This window comes from Ischnura elegans, chromosome X (assembly GCF_921293095.1).
Source record: "Ischnura elegans chromosome X, ioIscEleg1.1, whole genome shotgun sequence".
Taxonomy (NCBI): Eukaryota; Metazoa; Arthropoda; class Insecta; order Odonata; family Coenagrionidae; genus Ischnura; species Ischnura elegans.
Window position 1 is genome coordinate 72,859,029 of NC_060259.1, and position 27,293 is coordinate 72,886,321.

A 27,293-nucleotide genomic window follows, 5' to 3' on the forward strand; every position below is an offset into this window, starting at 1 on the left:
GGACATGATGATAAGGAGAAAGAAGACACTTGGAAGAAGATTGGATGGTGCACATTACCGAGCTGGCTTCTTGCGGCTCTACATGAGTTGCAGCAGATAAGGAGCGGTATGATCTCAATACTCATTCAAATTTGGTTCATTTTTCCAATGCAAATTTTTAACTTAACGAGTTGCTTGAGAATGTTCAATTTTGCATTCATTAACGGAACTCAATTGTGCTCATGCTTATACTGAACTTCTAATTTGCCCATAATGCCATCAAAATTAACAAATAAACTTAATATCCCCCTCAATTTAGTCATTGACTACTTAGTTTGAAAATTGTACTTGGTACTAAGTAACTGGAAGTGATATTTCATTGACCAATTAACTTCGAAATGAATTGAAAACTTATGAAATATATTGCAATGGGCAAAATATTTTTTTGTGCCAACATTTTTCTGGATGACTCATAATCACCTATTAACGTATTTTCTTTTCAAGTGTTTTCAAGTCAAAATATCACCTCCCTTAACAGTCTCCGCAAAATATTTTCACATCATAAAGCAGTCCGAAATACTTTTATTTGTAATCAGTTTCTAATTATCTGTTTATTCATTATAAGTTTTATTTTGATTTTTCATTCTGAATTATTTAACTATTTTTATTCTGTGAAAGGTTACCCACTTCAAAATCAATCCTTAATTTTTCCTATTTAAACAAATATATAGTTCCATTTAATTGGAATTAATTTTTTTATTTTAATAAGTATTATTAATTAATTGAATATTATTTTAATTTCCCCTGCAATACGGGAAATGTTATTTTTCATTCGAAGTTGAAATAAATCTAGTTAAAAGGTGAGCCTTATTACTCTCTAACGTCTGTGCGCCATAAGAAAATTTATTGATTGATTCAGCCATGAGGCCTATTTTCTAGGACATTGATTTGTCTCTTTATGAGTGTTCGTTTTTTTCCATTGCAGAGTTCGTTGGATCGTCTTGTGTGAGTTGGCTACTCGAGGCCTCGGTGAAAGCAAGTGCAAAAAGATCGAAAGAATGCAGCTCGTTGCCGCAGGCAGACGGTAAGATGTCATTCATACCTCTTCCAAGATTTGAGTTCAGTTCAGAACCATTATTTAGTGATCACCTAGGTACACTATAATTTTTACATTCGGGAACCTCGATGATAAAAGTAATGATTGCGTGAGAAAAAAAATAAATATTTTCACTTTTCCAACGCGAAAATATTTAACTAAACCGCACCCAAAATTAAGATCTCGCGCTGTTTTTACAGCACTCACAAAACTTAAATCCCGCGCTGAATCACAAGGCATTGATTGCTTGACGACGACGATAGCGTCTCCTTTCATATATTTCGATTTGAAACTTCATTTCCATTAAATTTAATAATTCCAAAGAAGAAAGTTATGGGGATTTTCGTGAATCTAACATAAGTGTTCACTTTGCTGTTTAATTTTCTCATTGTAATGTCGAGGTCGAGTTTACCATATTGGCCTTGCTTTTGGTAACTCAGCAACCGTCATGCGCGCTCAATTAATTACTTTCTCGGAGACCCTACCTGAGGGAAACATGAGATTCCGGTCATATTTTCTACCATTTTGAATTTTTCCGTGAATTTAATGAGTATAAGTGACATATTTCAAAAAAAAAGTCGCAACAATAATGTTACAATGATTGATACTCTTTTGTGTTTAATTTTGGGTACTTAATTTCTGGTGACGCGTTTTTCCTTGCTATTAAATATTTATTAAGCCAATGGTGTCGGAAAAAATCAGTATATATTTTTAATTTTTTTTCGGCTGTTTTTTTCTGAAGTGATACTTTGACCTCTGGCTCTTTGCATGATCTTGAGAATTAACTTATATTATTTCTTTCGTATCGGAAGACTTAATTATTAAATTACATCTTAAAAGAAATTATTAAAATACATCCTCCTGGATAGGTGTTGTGTCCTTAATATGGATGCCATATTTGTAACTTCTGGTTTCATCTTTTTAAATAATTTCATCGTATTGATTTTTATAATTTCATTATTGTTTTCCAATTCATATAATAGTACATATATTAAATGCAGAATGGTGTATATTTGCTATCAATTTTTTAGTAATACCCATGAAGTCCAAGTAAGTCGTAAAAAGGTATATATGTAACAGACTCAGCTCACTGTAATGATTTCCGGGAAAAAAATTAATATTGCTTGATCATATATTTAAAATGTTTAAAGAATAATGAAAATACATTGAAATATCGCCAATGAGATAAGCGTCAAATAATTTGGAATTACCCGCTCTTTCATTTTTTTTATTTTAAAAATTTCTTGACAATTACAAAGTTAATATTTTCTCAACGCCTTCCTCGAAATGATATTTCTGAGCTGAGAGTTAACTTTTTAGGTCTCCCCTTCGTTGGATTTTGAGAATTTTTTGTTATATTACCACAGGCCATGCTTGTGGACAACGACAGCTATTGCTTTTGGAGACAATTGTGGAGGTCCATGAAATGGACACCTGAAGGTTACTGCGCCGACAACTAGAGACTTGAGGATTTATCGTGAGGAAAGGAAGAATGAAGATACCAAGAAGACAGAAGACACCAAGCCTGAAGATAGTTATTTTTTTTGCATTTTTTTGTTGCAATTATTGTACAGGGTGTTTGTATATTTTTTATTTATGCATGTATTTTTTCCAGCTATAGTTAGGATTTGTGGAAGGAGAGTAGGGATTTTATATTGCGTCCTACCCTCGAGTAGAAATAACTCAGATTAGGCAGGTCTTCGTATATCGTGGCCACGATTCCGTATTTAGGCGTTTAATTAATTCAGGCGTATAAAGAAGTATTTAGGTAGGCAGGGTTGTACGAATGGATGAATGTGACTTTATGAATGAGTGAATGGAATGTGATTTTATGAATGAGTGAATGGAATGTGATTTTATGAATGAGTGAATGGAATGTGATTTTATGAATGAGAGGGTGGAATGTGATTTGATGAATGAGTGAATGGAATGTGGTTTATGAATGAATGAATGATATTAGTAGTAGTAGTGCTTGATTGTTATGAATTGCTAATTCTTTCTTGTGTAGTTTTTTTATTCTTATTAATTTTGGTCGTAGTGTAGTGCATGCCCCCCTCAAATCCAAACTGTTCCCTCATCGTGGGGAGGGGGTGTAACAGGGATAAGTCATTAATTTACGCCAAATGCTTACAAAATTGCACCCTTATTGGGAATGTGATAGATTATTTTTTCTTTCAAAGTTTATGGAGTTTCCGCATGAGTTGCAAATTGTAAATGTTATTTGATAACATGCAAATATGACTTATCCCTGGCTAAAACAGTTGGTGCATTTGTGATTTGTATTTAAATATGTGAAATCATTGAATATAATATATTATATGATGCTGTGTTCTTTATTCCAGTGCTAAGTATTATTTGCATTACTCTTTTTGTGGTTTTTCGATAATATTGAACAGAGCCTTCTTTTATTTTTGTAACTATTGCTTGTATTTTTGCCAGCTATAGTTTAGACTTGGGGCAGGAGAGTAGGGATTTAATATTGCATCTGACAGTTGTTTAGAAATGACTCAGAATAGGCAGGTCTTCGTATTTGCGACCATGAAAATATAATTAAGTAACACCTTGACCAGAATAAATTGTACCCATTGCTAAGGTCAATTTGTATTATTGTTTTTGATAATTTGTCTCGATTTTTTTAATGATATTATTTTAATAGCATTTGAAATTATTAATTTAAGAATTTTAAATACTATTAAATTGTGTGCATGTAATTTCTCCCTACTACTTTGTACAAGTAAAGGCAATAAAACTATTTTCTGCATACAATTGACAATGTTACAAAGGAGATGTTGTAAAAAAAATATTTTAATATCTTTGTTATTGGTGACATAAAATAAAACATTTTACATTTAATTTTTGTGAAAATTAAAGTGCTGGTACAAATCCAGTAAAATGGAATGTCGTTAAAGTATTGACAAAATTTTACATTCGTCAGTTGACAATTAACCTAAATTAAGTGAACATTTTCATAAAGCATCTATCAAGTGCAATTACATTGGGCATATATTGTGTGCATAACTATATTTTAATTCATTCAACTGTATGCAAATAGGCAATTTGTTAACATTGTTAATCCATTTTTTATAATGATAATAGGACATTGTTACACAAAAAGAATAATAACATGTGTTTTTTCGGCTACAGTTTAGATTTGGAACGGGAGAATATGGGTTATATATTAATTATATAATGCTGTCGATGGTAAATAACTCAACTAGGCAGGCCTTTGGACATCGTGCAATGAGTCCATATTATGGCGTTAGATTAATTCAGGCGTGCATGTTGAGGTATTTAGTTAGGTAGGGCTTTAACAATGGATGAATGTAATTTTGTGAATAAGTGTAATAGTACTGGTAATGCTTGATCAGTATGAATTGATTTTAATAATGTATGTTTTAATTTTTTATGACCATAGGGGTGTTTTGGGGACATAAACATCCCTCATATTTCTCCCCTGGAGGTAACTGTCTGCAACGCATCTGCTGAGAAGACCACAAGCCCTCCAGCACTCCAATTTTCAAATTATGTTGTTACATTTCATTATGTATTCCAGTAATCAATGAATTGTTATAATGCTGAAAGATTATTTCATCGTTAAGTAGCTGAAAAGTTTGTAACGAGTGTATCGTTGTCTGATACCTCCGAAGCGACGACGACAAAAGAGAATCAGTAAAGGCAAACCACATAACACCCAAACTCTTAGTACCTTTCTGGTTATGTGGCTGATTGAGAACTCGGCAGCGATCTGCCAGGTCAGTTCAACCATGACAATCAGAGCCTCATTTGCATAGCTAATTTGTATTGTGTTTTTTTTTTAAATATCTAACACTGTTTCACAGTAAGATGGAGGGGAAGGGGCTTTGGGATATTAGCCTCGAATATTTATACATATAAGATGAAAATATTCCAGGTTGGGCACGCACAGTACAAGACAATTTAATAAAAATCTTTTCTAACTCTGAGGAAGGTGGTAGTTGCCCCTGAAAATTTATTTATTTTCATCTTTAAGTGTGTATTTTACTGTGTGCGCCCAACCTGGGACATTTTTGTGTAACACATCATAGAGGAATATCCTGAAATATTTATACATATAATGGTAATCAGGGGCGGATATAGGAATTTCTTTCTTGGGGGGGGGGGGGGGGCACAAGCGCGACCGTCTTCAGGATTTTGTTCTAGGGGGCACAAGGATACTTCGTAATACAAAGCGAACGCAATGATAATGGGACCGCATTAAAAATATTGCATATTTTTTTAAGGGTCTGGGGGGGCACGGGCCCCCGTGCCCCCCTATAGATGCACCTATGATGGTAAGTTATTAGTTATATTTATATATTGTCACTTCTTGGTAGGGTAAGGTAGGTACCCCAAAAAACCAGATGCAGTAATACGCAGTATTATGTGTATATATTTGAGTGTGCAAGAGTATCTCATATGGTCACTAAGTGTCATACATCGCCGTCGAGAGCGGCGAGACAATTCCCGCAGCCGCTCCCGTGCGAACTCCCGTCCCCCATCCAGCGACGGGCTATGCTGTTATCACGCGAGGTTTGCGGAGAAGGCGCATCGCTGTGTGTCCCCATGTAGCTTCGCGGAAAACATGTAGGGTAGTTGGTAAACGCGGCAAGCGCCCTGCAGTCAGCCGCCTTTTCATCACTGACGCCACCTCTGAACTGCAGCATCTCATCGACTCTGGATCGGACTTGTAGAATCCTGGAGGGAAAACTTCGCTGTCGCTTATATCCTTCATAAGTCAACTCTCTGTTCCTATGACCATGTCTGCGTCCTGAAATATACACCCGATTTTAGCACTCTTGTTTATATCGCTATGAAAGTTAATTGCGACAAAGTTAATGTCATATTTTATAGATTACCTTTCGATCGGTTCTTTTCTTCACTGTTCATAAGATGAATGTATCACTATGAGAGTGCTAATCAATTTAGATATAATAGCTTTCCCTGCATTACTGCTCCTAAATTTACTTCATGTGATGTGAGAATTTACGCATGTGTGGATCACCTCGGAGTCTACATTTAGAAAACTTTACTCCTTTAAAAAATCCAGTATTGAATTTTTCGTAGTCACCATCATTATTATGTTGATAAAATAAACTGCATTCTTTTGCAATAATTTTGTTTAAAAAATGAAAAAATAGAATACTTCGGACTTGATCCCTCGCAAAATTCTCATGACGTTACAGCGCATAGAATAGACCTACTCGGCTACGGAGCCACGTATTGGTAAGAGGTAAAAGGTGAGTCCAAATATGAATGCAAAGATAGGAAATTATATCTGCGGAAATCAAAAAGAGAATTTTCTCCATTAAAAATTTTATAACGACAGCACTGTTTAATTAAGTTAATATGCGTTTAAGTGGATTTAAAAAATTGTTACTGCCATCCCATGTAACTGAAAAAAAATTTTTTTGCAGAGAGGTTCGAAATACCTACTTCGGATTACTACCGCAGTAAGTCTGCTCCTTCACCACTAGCCCATCTCACACGTTGAATCAGAAGGGGATTCATTACGAGATTTGTCAGGAAAGGTAATGAACCAGTCTTCTAGTGTCACTAAATCAAACTGAATTTTAACACTCAGTGGCATTATTTGCTGTGATATTGCGGCGGATATTTTATGTGTATGTTTTGTTCGCTATCACTTATCGAAAAGCTTCAGCGTTAATTGTGAGACAACATACTTCGACGGATCGGCCAACTTACGAGAAGAAGTAAAGTGACGTTCTGGACGTAGATTTATTATCTAGCATGAGCTGCACAATTTATGTGGTATTACACACTGCACATTCCCCGCATACATTTCCCTTTAATGATGTTGTTATAAAAATATTTCGGGAAGTGGGAATGTTGTTCAAATTTCCCTCCCACTGTTGCAATAGAAAATACGAAAACTCGATTTCAAAACTGCTGCGAAAATGGCGCCGCTCCATTTGTTGCAATACTTTTGAATCCGACTGTACATGGGCCACTCTTGGTTCATTTGTATTTACGCACTTGTGTGTCTTGTCAGCGATTATTTCCCTCAGTGAAAGATTCTCCTCGAATAAGCAAATGAGCCAAATTTATGGTGACGTCATCAACTCATGAAAAGTGGGTGGCAACTTTCGCACTTTCTTTTACAATTGCGAGCGAATGGTTGATAAGTCTCTCGTCGGTGCCAATATTTCCTTCCCAATTACCGGATTCTTTTAATGATTTACTATTTCAGGGTCACTGAAAAACCCCATTTTTAACATAATTTTGGAATTTACACAAAAGAAAATTCTGATGAAACACTTTCAATAAAAAAGTACCTCGTTTACAGTGTTGGTATGTGAATTGAGAATAAGTAACTGGCCTCCATCACCTACGGTAACTTCTTACAAAAATTAATCAATCACGAGAACAAATCACTGATTTTAATAAGCAATCAGTAAAACTATAGTTACCATTACAATTACTTCTCGTAAGAATCTCCACTCTAGAGACCACCTCGTAACATTCGAATATTGCAGTAAAAATGTGGAATAATTAAGTCATAGAAATTGCTAATTACAATTTCCCTTGTTATACATGCAATTATAATTGGTGTAACAACACAAGAGATGTCATGATATGTACCTATAATAAGTAGGCTACAACATAAGAGTGGCTGACCTAAAAAAGCAAATTATGGTACCCGGGGACTCGAAGTTAACAGTAGTCTTACATAAATCAGTGAAATCAGCAAATTGTCACCGTCGATCACGAACAAGTGACGATACCAATAATAGTAGCGATTCCTCTTTCACCGTAAGGAGTATATTGCAAATAAAAATTAAATTTCGTACAAATTTATCGTTACATGAAAAATTACCATAAAAGTAATCGTACAAGTAATCCTCTCGCTTTTATTCGATTACATAGCGACACTTACGGGTAACATTATCGTATATTCTCAGTCATGAAAAATAGCAATGTGAAATTGATTTGCGTATTTCTGGTGATTGTATATTGTAAGACTTTTCTTGTTTTTTCATTATCCATATCTAATTTCTATCACACTGGAAACTTTCCATCAATTTAATTATTCAGATACATGTCACCATTACTTACCTAACCGTGCTGCAGCAGCTTTACTGAGGAAAGCATTTTCTTGCTTCTGCTCGTTGACCCATCTCAGCAACACCGCACGTAAATGACGTTTTTCATAGTATATACTATAATATTAAGTCTCATAAGGGTTTCAAGTCATAGCTTGCATAAATAAAATTAATGGACTTTCATTTGCCTCAAATAAATATAGAAAACCTTGATTTGTGCACGCAAATGAGGAGTAATACAATTTAACCAAGTACATCGGTTGAGTATCTTTCGAATCAAGTATTCAGTATTTGAGGTGAATGAGATCTTCGATCAAGAAAACACTAAATGCATTTCTGGGGAAAAATATTGGATCCTGAATCACACTTTTTCAAGAGAAGTCACGAGGATTGTGTCGTATACTACTGACGTCACAAGCATCATGAGTAGCGCTTTGCAAGTCAAAATTAGCTAAAACCGTGTCTTGAATGGGCTCCTCAGGAGAAACAGCAAACACGTGCCATGTCAGTGGCCTGGGTCGATGGTGGGACCAACTTCCTCAATGGTAAAGTTTATAAAGGGTAAATCCTCAATGGTAAAGTTTTTACATCTGTTTACGTATATGGTCGAAGATGATAGGGGATTACTTGATGCGCGCTGCTGGCCCCATTTTTATTTCAATAAACATGAATTATTTTTATTATTATTTGTGCACGCATTCTACCGATTTATGTGTGGCGTATTAACGGAGTAATACCATTGTTTAATTATAGTAAAATATTAAGAATCAAAGTAAAAGTCTATTAATCATTAATTCTATTAATCATTGGTGGGTATATGAATCTTTCATTAAAAGCATGATGTATTATTATTTGATGGTAACCTTAAACAGGTTCTCCTTCAAGGCTACCTAAAATAACTCTGCATATCCAATTTGTTGCATGGAGTAATAACACTTATTATTCTCTCGGAGTCTTCCGTGGCGCTCAGAATTCCTGGATCAATCCATTTTCCGTGTTTTCGCCGCGTTTCGCTGTCACCGTGTGAGACGTGTAGATCTATGAAGATCCGCCTGCAGGAACACAAGAGGGCCACACAGAACAAGAAATTCGACCTCTCAGCAGTTGCCGAGCATGCTTGGAGCGAGCCTGGGCATAATATAATATATATGACGAAGAGAAAATCATCGCAAAGGAAAAGAGGTATTACCCCAGGCTGATAAGGGAGGCAATAGAGATCATCAAACCGCTTAAAAATTTCAATAGAGAGGACGGATACAACATAACCAACGCCTGGAAGAGAATGTTTAGAAATTTGACTAATCACCGCGCAGCAGCAAGGGTAACCGGCCAACAACACCGCGGCCGCGGGGAAGGAGAGCTATCTATGCGCGGCAAAAACACCGAAAGCTATTAGTGACAATTCGACAGCAAAAAGGAGAGCGGGTATTCTTCAAGAGTCTCATGTGCTATACATAGGTTGTAGCCACATAACTGAAGTGGGCGGAAATGGATCGAAAGAGCGCTTATGACAGGTGGGTTATTCTTCTCTTTGAAGAACCTGAAAATATGACATTAGGAAAACAGAAAGGATGCATGTAATAATAGAATGCAGGTCATGAAAGTCATCACAAAGATTTATTTAGCAATTTATTCTAACTAAATAAAAAATTATGTACTCCAAAATCATGCAAGCCACAGTCTGTTAAATCAAATAAGATCAGATGGTACTTCACAATCTACATTACTACGATTTCTCCTTATTAGCTGAATTTACAGAAAATCATAGCTATCAATACGACATCAATAAATACATAGGATTTTCTAGGGGTAAAATTACTTTGAAAATGATTGCCTTCGCAATTAAAGACACGTAGCAGACTTAAAATATTAATCTTAATCAACGAAGGAATATGTAAAAAATTCAAATAAATTTATCAAACAAATCGCAGATATCTGCTTTCTTGACAATAATTCAACACGTAGCAGAAAGTCCACTCCAACTTTTGTAAATAGCTTTGCTTTTCATCAAATACATACCATTATTAAAATTATTTAACCCACGCTTATTGCTGTTTTAAGGAAATACCAAATTTAAGGAATTTCAATTACAAAACTGGAATTTTGAAATGAATTGACAACCACAAATTGAACTGAGCAAGATATTACTAAATTATTAAGTTAAAATTGAGCCCAAAAATTCATCAAACAATTTTCAAGGAAAAAATTAAAGTTAAGAAGCAATTCCACTGGCATCTAAATCTTCATTGCAATTGCAGTCAATGCCAGACGAAACAATTCGTGTCACAAAAGAAATACTCGGTAACTTGCTTGAGGCCGTGAATTCCTAGAGGAAACTCAGCATACAGAACTCTACTAAGACCTGTCACCATGAATGTAACGTCTTGAGGACTAGTTATTGTTAATCGTTGCAACATAATTTTTTATTTTAAATACCAAGAGAAAATATTTATTAGACATATTTGTTTTCCAACAGCATGTGGATATTAATATTATGACGAAAGATTTATCAGTTTCCTCTCCGGTAAAAACTTTCGCCGAAAGCAATCCACTAAGCACACAATAACAAGGTAATGTTAACTTGACGCAAGCACACGAAATACATGTATTCACTTTTTCGAATCCATCTTATCAAATTTATCTGGATTTAAGATACAGGGATTTTCGCTACCACTTGCATGTATACAATAATTCAGCATAAAGATAATAGTACAGCAAAGGTAACACATGTATGCAAACAGATACTACAATATTTATTCGCGTAGTTTACCCCACCCATTGAATTACGACACTTTTAGAACGAAAGAAGAAATGCGTCATCGATAAAGGAAACCATACCCTAGTTGGCAAGCATTATATACAGGCATTTCTCATTGAGCACTTTTAAGATGACTCCTTCAATTTTAATGCACACATAATTGTTTATATAAAACTTCCCACAGCCTCTCAGTTTGGCATCCTTTACGAAAATACGAAAAAAAAGCCATCGCTTCTCCGTCAATATTCCTACCAGAATAACACAATTTTGGTAACGGCACATCACCCGCACGCAATTAATGCGGAAAACACGCAGAAATATAGAAACGTTAATTTATAACATCCGTTGCTCAATCAAACACTGACATGTTAGTGCAGTGACAAGAGTAGTGAACACTAGATATCACACGGATTAGCGGTAGGCCTCAACTTCATAAGAGGGCTGTATAAGATACAAATTAGGAAAGTAGACGAGAAAATAAAGATTTAGCGGCAGATTTTAAGATTCTCTCTTATATAATAATTTTATATGCAAATAATTTTATTGGAAAATGTGAGCATATAGCAGCTTAATTAACTAGATTAGTTGATCGTTTACCCCTCACTGAAAGAACAATTGAAGAACGTTAAGCAGGGGAGTCAGAATGAAAGAGATAAACCACAATATCCTGTTGTTGGGACTTGCTGGTCTCCTGACTTATAGCAGAATTCTTCTTCGGAGTGTTATAAGCACTTGAGATTACGTTTCGAAATAAAAGTAAAATTTTCTCACTGCCGATTTTTATCGCACCTCAAAAAATTCTATCCATCGATAATTCAAGATTTTATGGCAATATTTGACCAGGATAGGGGTCTCCATACTATGGCCCGCAGGCTACATCTGGTCCGACACATAATTTCAGGGTGTAAGTCGGCTCGTACAAAAATCGACAATAAATTAACTGAAGGAGAACTAAGTGTGAGAAAACAGTGCGCTATCGATGGTAGCATTTATGGAAAAGAATGAACAAGAAAACTGAGTTGATATTGAAAAAGCATGAAATTTCGTGAGTACGCATTGTCGAAGGTATTTGTTTCAGCGATTTTCTTCTGTTAAATAAACTCTTGAACCATCGGAGAACATATCTTTCGATGTTATGCAACATAAGAATTATTTAAATGAGCTTCAGACAAGACAAAAAAAGCTTAGGAACAACTCAACTCAGTTTTAATAATGTATGCAGCAAATTATAGTGAGACATCAATTGTGTCGGGTACGTGTTTGTTTTTACACTAACGTTCCAGAGCTGAGGAGATAATTTTTCCGATTTATTTAATTTTATGAATTGCTATGATTTCCTTACAAACCGGCCCTAAGTCTGCTTTTGAAGAAAGGAGCCAAGGGGTCACCAGTATTTTTTCCCACCATACGGACGGAGTGCTGTACTTAAGGTGTCTTCCAGACGGCACCTAAGAAGGGATACGGCTACCTCTAGAAAACGTTCACAATAACCGGGATTTGAACCCGGCTACTCGATAACACAGCACTCATTACTAATGCACCATCCAGCTCCTTAACTACGTTAACAGTTCGGGTAGAGACATTTTATCACAATTTTCAGAGGGTGGAATAGAACTACCAAATGTTAAAAGGACAAACGAAATAGCAATACAGCATAGAAATTCAAGGAAATGGCTGTATTTAGGCCGGGTGAAAACTTTCGGATACATCTAACTCGCAGACACACAGTGTTGACAACAAGCTAACGCCGTCTTTGAAGAGAAAGTCTCTATTAGCAAGGCTAGGAGAAAACTTGATGAGGCTAGAACTAGAGTAAGCCAGTGAATTTCGTTCCTTCAACATATTCAATAACTTTTAAAAATTCATATGGCCTTTCGTGACTTTCCATCCACTTTAAAAATCTTTAGGTTAAAGCAGTCAGGTATCTGTTGCGCGAATGTTTTTGTAAATAAACGATATGTTTCCTCTGATGACGGCATGCTATAGCACAAATGGCTCACTCAGTCGTTCTAGTGCTAAACAAGCGGTCAGTCTATGGATGTTCACGTGTCGTTAATGCGTAATAGCGGCGATAAACATAGACAGCGAGAGAAAAACTGTGATTTCAGTATGAAGAACACTTGCCGAAATATGAGAAACTCTCAAATGTGACTGTGAGGAGTCGGTTGAATCCACTTTGAACAGCACGAGTTACATTGCCAATAAACTTAACCGTCATCAGCATTTCACAGGGAATAAAAAAGCATTTCCTCTCTTTTTTAAACTATTGATAGATCGCATTTTCGAAGCATTTTGCATCAGAACGCCGAAAAATATCTTCTAACTTATTAAGGCTTATTAGAAAAATAATTTAAAATAAATTGAGTCACCCATTGGCAAATTGTAGTACATGGTAGCAATCGTGCAGCTATGGTTCAGTAAGCTCAATGTGCAATCTGAATAAAACAGTATTAAATGTATCTCCCTAATTGGAAGATAAAGTCAGGCCAATTATTGAGTTTTTCGGCTATATCTTTACGAAGTCTTCCGACAACGTCTCTATTTAGTCTGACAGTACCCATAAAGTGCGTACGGTATATAAGCTGTGCTGGAAAAATAAAGATTTATTCTACATGCACCCAAAACTTAGAAAATCACTGATCCAATACAAATTTTCAATTATCCCCTTATTTCCAACCAATAGCGGGATAATTTACACACACGTATTCATAGAGTTGTAATTGGCAAAAACTTGCATTCTGGGAAATAAAGAGCGGATGACGTATGAAAATCCGTTTCTAAGGATCAAAAGCTATGCTTCGGCACTCAAATTTAATAAATAGAAAGATGAAAGTAGCAACTGAGAGCTATAGATTGTTCACTGTCTTGAGAATTGCCTGTAAAAATGTTTACAAGATATTTTTCCAACTGTAAGCACAAGATAATATTAAGTACATACAAAAGTAAGTTGTTACAATAGCAAGATACGAGATTTCGATATAATTTGGGTCCACTCTTCACAAATGTGGAGGATGAAGTACCTAAAAATGTAAATTACGCGAATCAATACAATCTATTACCTTTAATTTAGCTCCTATGGGCATTCAATCAAAGAAAATGCAATGCATAAATGACCCCGATTCATTATACATATGCAATTATATCTATTTACATAGTAGTCGTTTCATAACAAAGACATTACATCCTCTGCTGATTAGAAACCGTTAAGACATGCTCTCATCAACTTCCACATAATAATTTGAAGGTACTACAAAAACGTAGCTGTAGGTATTATTAACATTCAGTCAGAAACAAATGTACTTCGTAATACTAATAAATGAAAATGAAATAATACTTGGAGTTCATTACATTAATAGGAATGATTAATAAATACAATACATCACACAAGATATCAGAAAGTATACAACACATCTTTTTCTTTCATAATACAACATATGATCACGCAAATTCTGATGGAAATGGAGTGATTTATAGTGATTGGCTAAGATGATTCTTCAAAATGTTTAGTGAGTGACATTTATTTACAGGTAACACCTTCACAAAGGAGTGACTTCTCAAACTTATATTATAAATTACTTACAAGTATGACGATCAATTTGTGTTTCACAAGTTTTGCATTTTACATAGCAACACCAGTAGAACTTACAGTGACATCTTTCCACGTGCTTCATCACCTGAAGAGAGAAGACGAAAATCATAAGTACAGGCTTAAATGCTGAAATAAGTTGAAAGCAAAGGGGTTGGAATATAAGGAAAATATGAAAACAATTAATATACCACGAAAAAAACACAAAATACCGCCAATTAGTGGCGCAGCGAGGGGGGAGGGGATTTGGGTGATAACCCCCCCCCCCAGAGCTCAGAAAGGTCACAAACGGTTTTACTATTAGCATAATATATTAACGCTGCAAGAGGGTACAATGACTCAACCATTTTCAAGCTAACAATTATCGTGGAATTTGTTTTCTAGAAAGCATGAAGGCCGCTATACACGGCGTATGATTTCATTCTCATGATCATCAGCATGATCATGCGCATGATCATTCACCATGTATGATGGAACAATGCGCGAATGAACCGTCATGCGCATGATCATTCAGTGAAAATTAGAACATGTTCTTTTTATCTCGCATGTTCCCGTGAATGATGGCAGGATCATTCAGCATGATCATACGCATGATCATTCACCGTGTATAGCGGCCTTGAGAGTGCAAGTTTGTGGATAAATTGAGGAAAATCAATATTTTTTGTGTACCAGGCATGAAGTACTGTATTTATCTGAATGGCAGTGATATTCAAACTGGCTGCCAACATTTAAATTTGCTTGTTTGCAATAAACTACTTACATAATGACCTTTTTACTTCATAATGATTTCTCCTTATTTCGTGATTTTAGAACCCGGCAATTACATACCAGACAAGTTTGGAATACGTCTGGAGAATATAGTTGGAGTGGTTAAAAATAATTGGTAAGTTCTATGACATAATATATATTGACACAGTGGCGCAGCAAAGGGGGAGGTTACAGAGGATAAGCTCAGAGAAATTTTTAAGTTTAATCCATTTTACTTAGTTGGATTGATGTTACTTATAGAATAGTGTAAGGATGAATAAAACATCCCTCAGAAAGCCGTTAAACTCACCATTATAAACCATTTATCTTTAAAATTCCGCAATGTATTAATCTCGCACCTAACGCTAATCCTGGTGGGTATTCCATACCCCCACACACCCAGGTATTAGTTGCACCTAAACCCCACCCCCAGCCTTAATTCCCAGCTGCGCCCCATTTGCTCGTGGTTACGGGGTTGCTCTATATCGTAACTGATATAGTTGATTGATAGTCGTATTTTAGGGTTTTATTACCTGTGTATTATAACCTCTGCCACAGCACAGCAAATCACAACTATCCGGACCATTAGATGTTTTATTACAGATGCGCCCTGCAGTTCCAGGGATGCCTTTCTGAGGGTCTTCCACGCAATAATTCGGTGACTTGTGAATGTGAACAAGATCACCTTTCCCCACTGGCAGCTGCTTCTTTGATCTGTTCTTTCGGCGAAGACGTTTCTTGTTTTTCGTCGCAACCTTGAGGGTAGAAGAGATGTGAAGGTATATAATATGTGACAGAAGAAGTGATTGTGTAAGCACTAAAAAAGATTTTAACACCAATGGAGCAACAGGAGAATGATGAAATAGTTATAATGAAATATGCATAAAAGAATAGAAGTACATAAATTATAAAAATATGATGTAAATGAAATAAACCCGCGAATATAATATGAATTATAAGTGTCACAGGAACCGTGTATCGATAGTTTGCAAGGACGTACCCAGGATCATAACTGGGGGGGGGGGGGGGGGGGGGTAAGCCATGGTCTAGGGGGGATCAAGCCAAGTTGTGACATTTAAGCATGGAAAAAGTGAATGAAACCAAAATTTTAAGAAAATTATGACAGCGCTAATTAGTTTATGAGATTATTACTTAAAAAAATAGTTTTATTTTAGTCACATCTCTTTCACTAATACACATCATTTTTCGTGGGTTTAAAGATAAAATTCACTAACTCTTGCTTTACTTTGTGGTATTCCATTATAAGTTTTCCTGGATATACACAATTACTTATACCACTTATTTTTTATCAGAGCGAGACCCGGGTTTCAATGAATTATCATCATCTTCAGGCGCATTATTAAATTATGATTATTATTAATTACAATTATAATCATAATTTGGGCCTGAAGATAATGATAATTCATTGAAACCCGGGTCACGCTCTGATAAAAAATAAGTGGTATAAATAATTGTGTACATCCAGGAAAACTTGGTTTAAAGATAATTTGTTGAATACTTTCGTTTCAATTCAGTGCTGATTTTGCTTAAGGACTTTTGCGATTTTTGCGTCCGGGGGGGGGGGGGGGGGCAGCTATCCCCCCCCATTCCTCTCGCTGGGTATGCCCATGATGCTTTGTGTCATATTCGGGGAATAGTAAATGATTTAATCCAATGCATACTCCTAGGAGTTAATGCAAAGGAGGCAAAAGTAGACAAGAAAGACAGGGGGGTTTGATTCGTTTTTTTATGAATAGTGGCGGGGTTAAGGCAGTGAAATGGGAACTTTGTTTCTTATCCACCAATGAAAGATTGAAAAAATAACCCAGAGACTATTCGACTCGTACAAAATATGAATAATATTTCGACAGTCATCGCAATGAAGACTAAATTATTGATGGGCATTGCCAAAACAAAAATAGCACGAAAAATCGGTTTAATTAAAAATGGTACTAAAACAAGGGTGCAAAGAGAATTTTTCCCCAGGGCTTTCGAAAATAGGCAAAAGCGCTTACAACTACAATCTTTTTGCATGTTTGAACACCGGGGTAACAGGCCGGTATGCATAAATGAATATTTTGTACATCACAAGATGCAGGACAGGCCATGTTTTAGCAGTTCTTTCGGGAGAGACTGCATTGGAAATGGTTAAATGCGGCCGTTTATGTGTTTAATGAGTTGCGAAATGAATTGGAAAAATATTGCGTAACATACGCTTAATTTTAATTAATGTTGCGTTTGCAAGAATAAAAGTCAAATACAAAATTAGCAATATTACATCAAACCCTCGGAATAATAAGTATGAATAAAAGTTACGTAAACTATTAAAAAAGTAATGGTAATTGTAATCTAAACCATCGCTAAAAGAGCATTAAAATTGCTTGATGAATTTGAGAAAATATACTTAATATACCAGTGACATTTCTAGTATCCGTATGACAAATTACTAAAAGCAGACAAAATGCATTAATAAAATTTTTCATTTCAGTAAAACACTTAATATACTCATTATCATATTTGACAACTATTATCAGTGCGAATGAAACGAATGTTTGCAGTCTAAGCCTTTCCTTATTAAATTATGTATTATTATTTAAATTATAACAGAGATATAACCCAGGTTGGGTTAGACACGGTATAGAAGACAATTAAAGACACAAGAAACAATCACACGACTGAATTTTCGGTGGCACTACCACCCTCCTCGGAGTTAGGAATATGAGTCACGGAAAATTTAGTCGCGTATTTCTTGTATATTTCATCGTTTTCTATATTAATTAAAGCATTCTACCGATTAAGGTAGGTTTCCTTGGAGTACTTAAGAAGAATTCTGGGAGCCTCCCCTTCCGTTGAACACTTCCCTCTTCAATTCACTGGCTTCATTCCTTCATTCATTCAAGGCCTACTCCCATCATTCCATCTAAAAATCCTATTCTCTTCCTTCCTCTCCCTCGTTTACCTAACATTCTACCCTCTAACACTGTCTTTAACATACTGTGTCTTACCCAACATGAGTTATATTTGTGTTAAATACCTCATCGAGGAATATCAAGAGGTAATTATTCTATTCCTCGTAAATTATAAATTATATTATTTTATAATATTTAAGCATAAAAAACCTGATAAAAACTGGTTAAAATTATAAATTTACATCCTATACTGCCTAAATTTACGTGCTACCTGAACAGCGAGTCGATATTTTCTCTTCAGTATGTCACCAACTTCGGTGAACGATGGCATTGTTTGCCAGCATGTTTTCAGCTCACAAGACCCTGATACTCCATGACAGCGGCACTGCATTCTCATCAGTGATGACACCACCTACAGGAAAAAAACAAAGACAACGCATTCCAATAAGTCGGTATATTTTTTACTGAATACATCGTTTCTAATAGTGGTAACCAAGGGCGCTCTAGGGTGATTGACTTGGGTGACTGCTCTCTGTTCAAATTTTTTAAGTTAAAATTGTATGTTTGTTACTGCGTCACTTTAAATTGGCAGAAATGCTGTATGTGAGCAACTCCTTAAATAAATAAACAAATTGGGGGCTCTCGGCGTCGGCTCATTATGGGCCCCCGTACCGGGGGTTTCGGAGGCCACCACCGGAAATTTTTAGAAAATTGTAAGCCTGGACATAGATTTTAACGCTATTCTGGCTCTAAATAACTAGGGAGAAGTTAATAAAAAATGGCAATTTCATACGAAAAATTACTTTGAAAAGTGAGAATTTCACAGGTAATAAAACCTAACAATTCACTAAGGTTCTCTTATCTATTAAGTAAATTTGTTCCTAGAAACGCACTGAAATCTAAAAAAACTCGAACTAAGCATTTTCAAATAACACTTTCATAAAAGCATCAGGTTCTCTTTTATTTTCTGACTCCTTTACTTCATTTTTTATATAATATTTTTGCACTGAGTAAAGTAACTAAATTTTAATTCTGTGAATAAAGCAACTAATGATAACGTAGAATTTTATAATTGCAAAAATCTTTGGTTCAAGCAATGTGAGTGATTTTTTATTACACCTTCCACGTACGTTTCACGATAGACGCGAGCGTTGTGGGGGCCCCCAAAGCTCGGGGCCCTCGGCCCCGCCGACCAGCAGACCTGGCCAGACCGCCACTTCACGTGACCACATGGAAAATCCACTTTTGTTAGTAGGCATTTGAAAATGTGTTTGCAAAGATAATAATGTTTTTATGATCAAATGTTGACAGCGAAGGAGTCATTCCCACTCATAAAAAATAATGTAAGCTAAGAACCCAAGGTTACATAGCGATATAAGAAGTTTAAAAAGTAAATTCCATCTAAAATTATAATGAAAGAGCAACTATTAATGTTAAATTTTATTTCATTAAACAAAAGGTAAGAATGGAAAAGGAAGACCTCGAACAAAATATATGGAACAAGTGAAGAGAGATGTGAAAGAGAAGAAATACGTAGGTGTGAAAAGATTAGCTGATAGGAGAATAGAGTGGAGAGCTGCGTCAAACCAATTCTAGGATTGTTGACCAATGATGATGATGAAACAATCCTCCGTAGCAACATATTCACCCATAAATTTACTTTTAAAAATAAATCGAAACGTTGGCTGAAACTTGTTTTAAAATTGACCTAAACTCCAGAAAATAGTATATCGTAAATTCATTTTTATTGAGTTATTTTTCTTCTTTACTAATAAAAAAATAATTCATAAAAATGATAATATATTTGTCAAGCCAAATCGAAATGTCATTACAAAGCCTTCTAATTTCCTGGGTTCAAAAGCGGATGATGATAGTTGGATCTGGTGGTATATGGGCACTCTATTACTGGCCTAAGTGTGAGAAGATTCTCCTCTTTCAACTAATTCGCTCTCCAAAAAAAATTTACGTGCTTTCTGCAGCCTTTTCGATCTCGATGCCACTCTAAGGAAATGGAATAAGACTGGGTTGCCGAGTAACCTCACAGCGATTGGCGAACGATTTGAAATCACGATGAATACGATCCACAAATAGCCGGAGAAGCCCAAGCGGCGGATGAGTCCACTTGAAGGAGTCGCACTTGAACCTCGTGTGAGACTCTCGCCAGGACGACTGATACCACATTTTTTCGTTTTCCGCTATCATATTTTTGTCCTTTCCGAATTTTCACAGAATTTAAAAAACCATCATCTCACTTAGAGTATTACTTGGTCTTTATTTGTTCACGGTGAACCCTTAGATACTAACGTTATCTCTAGATTTCCTCGTTGTGCGTCTCATTTCGTTCCGTTCTCTAATTATAAAGTTTCCCTTTGTCAGTTTTCACGCTTCTGTACTTTATTCACTGATATCTAAGGCCGTTTTCCAATCCACGTAGTGTGCACTCATTCCCTCGTTCCCTTTCTCCCTTGCACCCTGCTCCCTTACTAATGCTCTACTGGCGCCATAAAGTGTGAACGGAAATAATGCGAACTATTGACAGTAACGAAATGTGAAGCGGAGGGTAGTGTTAGGACATCAGGTGGTTGATTTAAGAATCAATTTCTCCTTCATACTTAAATTTTTGTAGGTGAAGAGCATGAATTCACAATGCCGATATATTATCACGTAAAAGAGCTCAAGGGCAACTGGTGGTCGAATTAAGATTCAATTCCACCCTGCTTCTCGGTTTGTTTACGTTTGTTATTTAGACTGCTCAATATTTTGACTTTTCTGGCACCGATTGGATGCTCTCTCAGCACATCATAAACACAAAATTACTTACAACTCCAGTTCAAGATTTCTGATTTTTCCATCGCCGCCATTTTCACGTCCACTTCCTACGAGGGCACGTGAACGAGGGAGCATCCGCGTTCCCTTGTTCACTTACCCTTCGTTCCCTTGCGCCCTCGCCGATTGGATCCACCCTTGCTGTCGTCACATCCGTAATTTGACGATCGAAAAGTGTGCGAAGGGTGAATAATTGCGAATTGGAAAACGGCCTAAGACTTCATACGGAACTCATTTGAGAATTTTCACTCCTGGAGCTTCCTCATTGATTTCATTGATAGCTTTCTCGATGAATGCAATGACATACGGGAGAAAGCACACCGTGGCCCATATCCTTCCAGATTTCTTACTTTTTGACATCTGGGTTCCAGATAAAATCACAACTACTACTTGGTGAAGATTTCTTCGGTCATTATGGAACACTCCAATTCATTTCAGAATAGTTAGTATTGCACTCTAGTCCACGTTACCAAAATTCTTCTTTAAGTCCACAAACGCGATGAATGTCGGTTTTTCTCCATCCTCTTCTCTACGAGCAGCCTAAGTGTCAATATTGTTTCCCTTGTGCCCTTACTTCACCCAAATCTGAATTGGTCTTCATCCAGAAATTCCTCAGTTTTCTGTTCCGTGGATGATTCACGCTAATATCTCCGACGAATATGACGTTTAGTTTCCCACAATCTTCAGACGTTAAAAATCGAACCCCTACTTCAATCAACCATAATTCGCACTCGGTGTGTGGGTCGAAAGTGAACCGTTCGAAGGAGAATCACGTGGTCCCTCCGTTGTGAAACATTTATTGCATTATCTGTGTTTCTTTTAGCCACAGAGGTTTAGTTTAGTTTCGACCAGAAATAGTTTTGACTCCGATTTCGTTTCGACCTTGAGTTTAGCTCCATGGGTTAAAAACCATTTAATTTTTTTCTATATTTCGCCCCTGGGAACGAAAATATAAATATTTTTACTGGTTTTGACTTTCCTTTCGTTTCACTTGCCATCCATGCTTCCTTCACTAAGTTTTAAGACTTCATGTGGGACCCATGTATATTTATTGCAGCGTTGTTTTTAGCAAGAACTTCTTTACGTCCTCTGGTAGTCAACAATTAATGTTTTTTATCTGATTTCAACTGATTTCTCGGCAAGATCATCTTTAATTTCATTCTCTACTGCTTCTTCTAATGCAAGCTGATATTGATCCTCCTTCAATTTCTATACTTGCCATATTTTATTCACAGTTTTCTCCAATTTTTAGGCATTTCATCATCACTTTACAGTGATAGTTATCAATTTCTTGCCCAGGATAGCTTTCGATGTCTTTCACCAGGTTTTTAAACCTCTTCTTCATTAAAAATTTAGTTTATTAAAATCTCCTCACGTCTCGTGGTATTTTCAAAGTGGCAATTCTTCCGTTGTGATTTTTCGCTTTTGTGTCAGCAATCAAGAGTTAGTGGTCAGTGTAGAATTCCATAACCCTTTCCCGTAATTCACTTCGTTTTCCTAATCCATATTTTCTGATTATATTTCCAACTTAACCTCCGCCGACAAAAGTGATTCAATCTCATAAAATAATTAAATTTTATTTCCCTCTTACCTGTTGAATATCTGAATATGACCACGTTACCATTGTTGATTGTTTCGATTGCTTTTCCGGGTAATAAAAGAGTACCGAAAGGGGGACTAGTTAACTTTCAGAATATTTCGCTCGATAGGAATCCCATTATGCTTGATATAAAAGGAGAATCTAGAGTTGCGACTCCTAAGGATAATGATGTGGTAGTTTCCCTTTGCCTTCCACATTACAGTGCTACGGCCGTTAAAGTAAATATTACCACGCTTGCAGTGAAGTATCGCTGTACTGACGAGTGTGGTCTCCACCTTCACTTACACGGAGAAGAATTCAGTCCAACTAATACAAATACATGGAACAAGGTAGAGGATGAAAAACTGAGAGTTAAAATTAATTTTACCTGTCTTCCAGCTTCATTATTGTGAAGGTTCATTTTCATTCTTGTGCTCCATGACTTTTTAGACTTTTCACGCTCCGGAGCATCCACAAATTTCCTCGCAAACTGCACACCATACTGCAGATTGTCACTGAAATAGAAAATTAGTGAGTGAGTGCTGTGTTCAAAATATCTCCATTCATTTCTCTGGCGACATTACAATTTTAGTACTTTTGCCAAATTTGACAGAATTTTACACCTTCATCTATTTAATGCCATAAGAAAAATTGACGTTAGCGGTAGTTGAACCAAATACGATAAAGGGAAATAGTTTGGAAAGATAAAAGTAGGAAAATGAGCAGAATACAGACTGCTATTAACTTAAATTCCGCCAGCGAAAAATTAACAGAATTCCTTTTCAAAACTTACGGAGTTCGGTGGAAGAAACAACGTAGATACGTTATTTTCATGAACATTTCAAAATATAATCTTCTCACTTTACTCAATTGACTGACGGCAGCACAAATAAGCTCTTCGAGACATTTTTTAAAATCACATATGAAAATACAATTTTTTATGATGACGCTTTTGGAAGTAATTGTCTACGCACAAGAAAAACGTTGATTACTATTGAATGACAAGAGTCATTTGGACAAAAAACAAGACAAACTGGAGGCAAAAGACTCTGTTTTCGAAATATCGGAAAAGTCTAAATAACTCGCCCGGACGGAAGCACGGGAGCTTATCTTCCTTTAATACACAGTAATTAATAATTAAAGTAGATTATTTAGCTGCAGGTCACTATGCCATTCATTAGCATCAAAGTCTCCATTCACTCTCGCTCAATATTTGGAGACTAACAGTTTGAAAAAAAAGATAAATCACCAAAATAAGGCTTCGGAACAATCAAAGGCCTCAAAGTAAAACCGAGGAAAAAATATCGGGAATTATGCATTTTATTTCTTCAATTGATAAAGATTTAATTACGTTTTTAGAATTTTTACCTGATGCATTGGGTTTAGATTGTCATGGCTCATTCAAGAGATAGAATGAGGCATATCATTTCTGTGCATAAATTGTATCTATGATTATGTTTTCTAGATAACTTCGTTTGAATCCAAAATAAAATGCTAATTACAATTTACAAAAATGGGATATTTCCTTGTAGACTACATAATCAGGAAAGGTGGCTTACGACGTTGAAATTACCCACAACTGGTATAATTTTCAAATGAGAAATTCGTTGAAACTATGGGCCAATTTGTGACACGTTATTTCGATAAATAAGAGAGCCTAAAATCAAGGAGAAATAATTAACAGCGTAAAAACTCAGATTTAGGGTCACTCAGAGCAAACTACGTTTCTTATGGACAGAAAGTTTGCTCTGGATAGCCGTAGCTTTCTAATGTCAAGTCAATTTCTTCTGCTATTCTCTTCAAGTGAAAATTGAGGTGCTTTTCTGCCGGTAAAATACGAACCGGGAATAAGAGCCAACTTTGTATGAGGCGGCGCTAAAGCAAACACCAAAATGACAGTGAAACTTTGATATGTGACACAGATAGTACACGGGAGCTTGAGGATAGTATCGACGATCTTCGCGAAGACCCAAAGTCGTGCGGAAGTCAGGTTTTGGTGATAACTCAGAGGATTGCATTGAACGTTTATCTTCAGGAATTAAGTAGTGACATAGAAATTGATCGGGCTCAATGCTCTTGCAACCTCGCCGTGGGAAGATCATTATCGCCGAAGATGCGGTCCTTTCTAGTCCAGAGCACGATACTCATAGTATCTGAAAATGGCCACATTGTTGATCGTTTCGATTGCTTTTCCGGGCAATAAAAGAGATTTATCAGAGAGTGAATGATTGGGAGACAATTCAATCGTAGCTGACTCAACTGCGTGGAATGTCCTCACGATCAGTTCGCTCCAGATCTCACTACTTTTTTCATATTCCACATGGAGGAACGAATTACATGCATCACCTGCCAATTTTTAGGATAACGAGGAATTTCAGCAGACTTGGTAAATCAATAGATATTTTTCATTTACCACAAAATGCATTTAAAAAATTGTGCATCAAAATGTCTGATTTTTTTATTTTATCCAATGTATCTATGCCTACTGTAATGAATTATGAAAGGGCATCAGTCCATATGATATATATTATTATTTTTTATTACAAACACTTAGTAATTTTCCACACAAAATTTATTTTATGCGACCGATTTTGACACTTACTGTTGAGTTGTACCTTTGAGACAAGCACTGAATAAGAAGCAGACTGACACAGTAGTGAAAATTAAGAGGAGTAGCGCTCACGATAAATTTTCACGTTTGCAAATTGATTCAAGTAAAAAATTGATGATAAAATGACATTACTGACCATAAATTCCACAGACTCAGGTAAGATAAAATGGAAGTTCGACATATTGAAATAAAAGGTAGTTGCCTTGTTCCACAAATATTCCTTCCTTTATATTCATACCTTTCATTATATCACGCCTGAATGGCTTGGATTTATTCGGAATGCTAGCATAGCACGCATTAACATATCAGGCTAAACTCTACCAAATATTTGTGGAAAAGTTCAATAAGGAGAACCTACCATTAATTCCTGCAAACGAAAGTTTTTTTTCACCTCAAAATGTACAACCCTCATAATAAAAATTTTTCATTTAATATTCATGGAATACGGACGTGTTTGGAGGGGCAACAATTATCAAAACCTCATTCCATTTGTCAATGATCAGAATCAACATCGGAAACTGACGATGGATTTCAGCCATGAAAATTCTATTTAAAAAATCGCTCCTGGCATCATGAGGCCACCTGAGCAGGAAGGAGTCCAGTCTCCAGGACAAGTCCTAACTTGTCCCAGCATCCGCCGCGGTGAGGTCTCTACTACTAAACTTCTCCATCCCACTTCCATGCGCCAGACTGCGTTGCACATTCATATAGCTCGCTAATTGAAAAAGTCCCGAAAATAAGTCGGTATCACGAAAAATATGCATTTAGTTTCCCACCATTTCCGAATATAATAGTAGCAAGACGAGACAAAAACATCGCAAAAAAAGGTCAGGGAGGTTGTACTTGATTCGCTCGAGATAAACTCGAGAGCGAGAAAAATTCGATAGAGGGGTATCGAAGAAACAGCGCCATTTCAGATATTTAAAGGTTAAAAAAAAAACGTCATTGAGTCCACCGAGATTTAGTTTAACTCGTGCGCAATAATCTCGAGCGTTTCAAACCCAACCCTTCCGGGAACTAATACATATTCGGTTGTCTCCAAATTCTTTCAATAGAAACAAGCAGATAATAGAAAACGGCTATAGATTCCGGCCAATCACAGCACAGCACAAAAGAGGTCGCACCATCATATGAGATAAAACCAGCATTTATTTATTCACCTTACAATTAAGTGGCAATGACACAATTCTTGTCACTTTGGAATTAATGGATTTTCACATTATCATAACCTATGTCTCCTACGTGAGAGGCCGCGTGACAGATTTTGCCAAAACTGAGCCAATTCCGCACATAGGAAAAATATCATGTTCATGAAATAGGTGACATCCTACATCATTGTGGTCAGAATTTTCTATTGCTAGTTACTTATATTGCTTTGTAACGCTTCAAATACTTTTGTACTGCAATTGTGAAAGAAAAATTCTCTAAAATGAACTTCTTAATACCTTTTACCAGCAGACGTTAGCAGGTTGGTTAGGTAACTCCTATCACGCCAACTCAAAGAGGCAGGCTTAAGTCAGCAAGCTAAATCACTCTTAGTTATAAACTTATCATATCACATATTCCTTTTCTAATATCTTTACGGATGTTAACCATTCAGCAAAGAGTCAAGCCCAAAATCTGTTATATATTCTTGGCTAACATTTCGTTCTCTTCTCGTGAGGAAATACGATTCACATATTTATCATGAAATGTTACTGAAATTCCGCTGAAATATTGCTCTGAGAACTCAGAGAAATATTTTATTAGCGATGAAAGCTTGCGTCGTAGTGGAAAAAGCTCTTGAGGAAGCTTGCTCCATTAATAGATACTTCAGGGGAGTTATAAATGTCATTTAATTTTCAGATCCATTAGGGCATTTAGGATTTCCACGAAGTACAAACCCAGCCTTTTGAATCCAAGCCATTAAAATATATGAAATACGATCAAGTTAAAATAAACAACATTTATTTCAAAGGATTTTTCTTTTTAACCAGAGATTTACATGCCTGGAACCAATGGTCGTAAATTTAACTATAAAAGTGAGATCTCCATAAGTTCACTTTAATCCTCTCTCCTCCCTAATTAAATTCCACTGCGAATATCTGTTTTCTATTTCTTGCTTTACCTCAACTTACTACCAT

At 36.1% G+C, this 27,293-nt stretch overlaps 1 protein-coding gene across 1 annotated transcript in view; it reads right to left on the reverse strand.

The window, feature by feature from the left end:
- Positions 1 to 9,752: 9,752 nt before the first annotated feature.
- LOC124171089 (protein Wnt-16-like) overlaps positions 9,753 to 27,293 on the reverse strand; it is a 315,609-nt gene continuing 298,068 nt past the window's right edge. Inside the window, exons 4-7 of the mRNA XM_046550236.1 lie at positions 22,948 to 23,074; positions 18,426 to 18,566; positions 15,779 to 16,000; positions 9,753 to 14,586 (exon numbers count right to left, since the gene is read on the reverse strand). Coding sequence (XP_046406192.1) covers positions 14,485 to 14,586; positions 15,779 to 16,000; positions 18,426 to 18,566; positions 22,948 to 23,074 — 592 coding nt within the window. The 3' untranslated portion in view covers positions 9,753 to 14,484. The remainder of the gene's footprint in view (positions 14,587 to 15,778; positions 16,001 to 18,425; positions 18,567 to 22,947; positions 23,075 to 27,293) is intronic.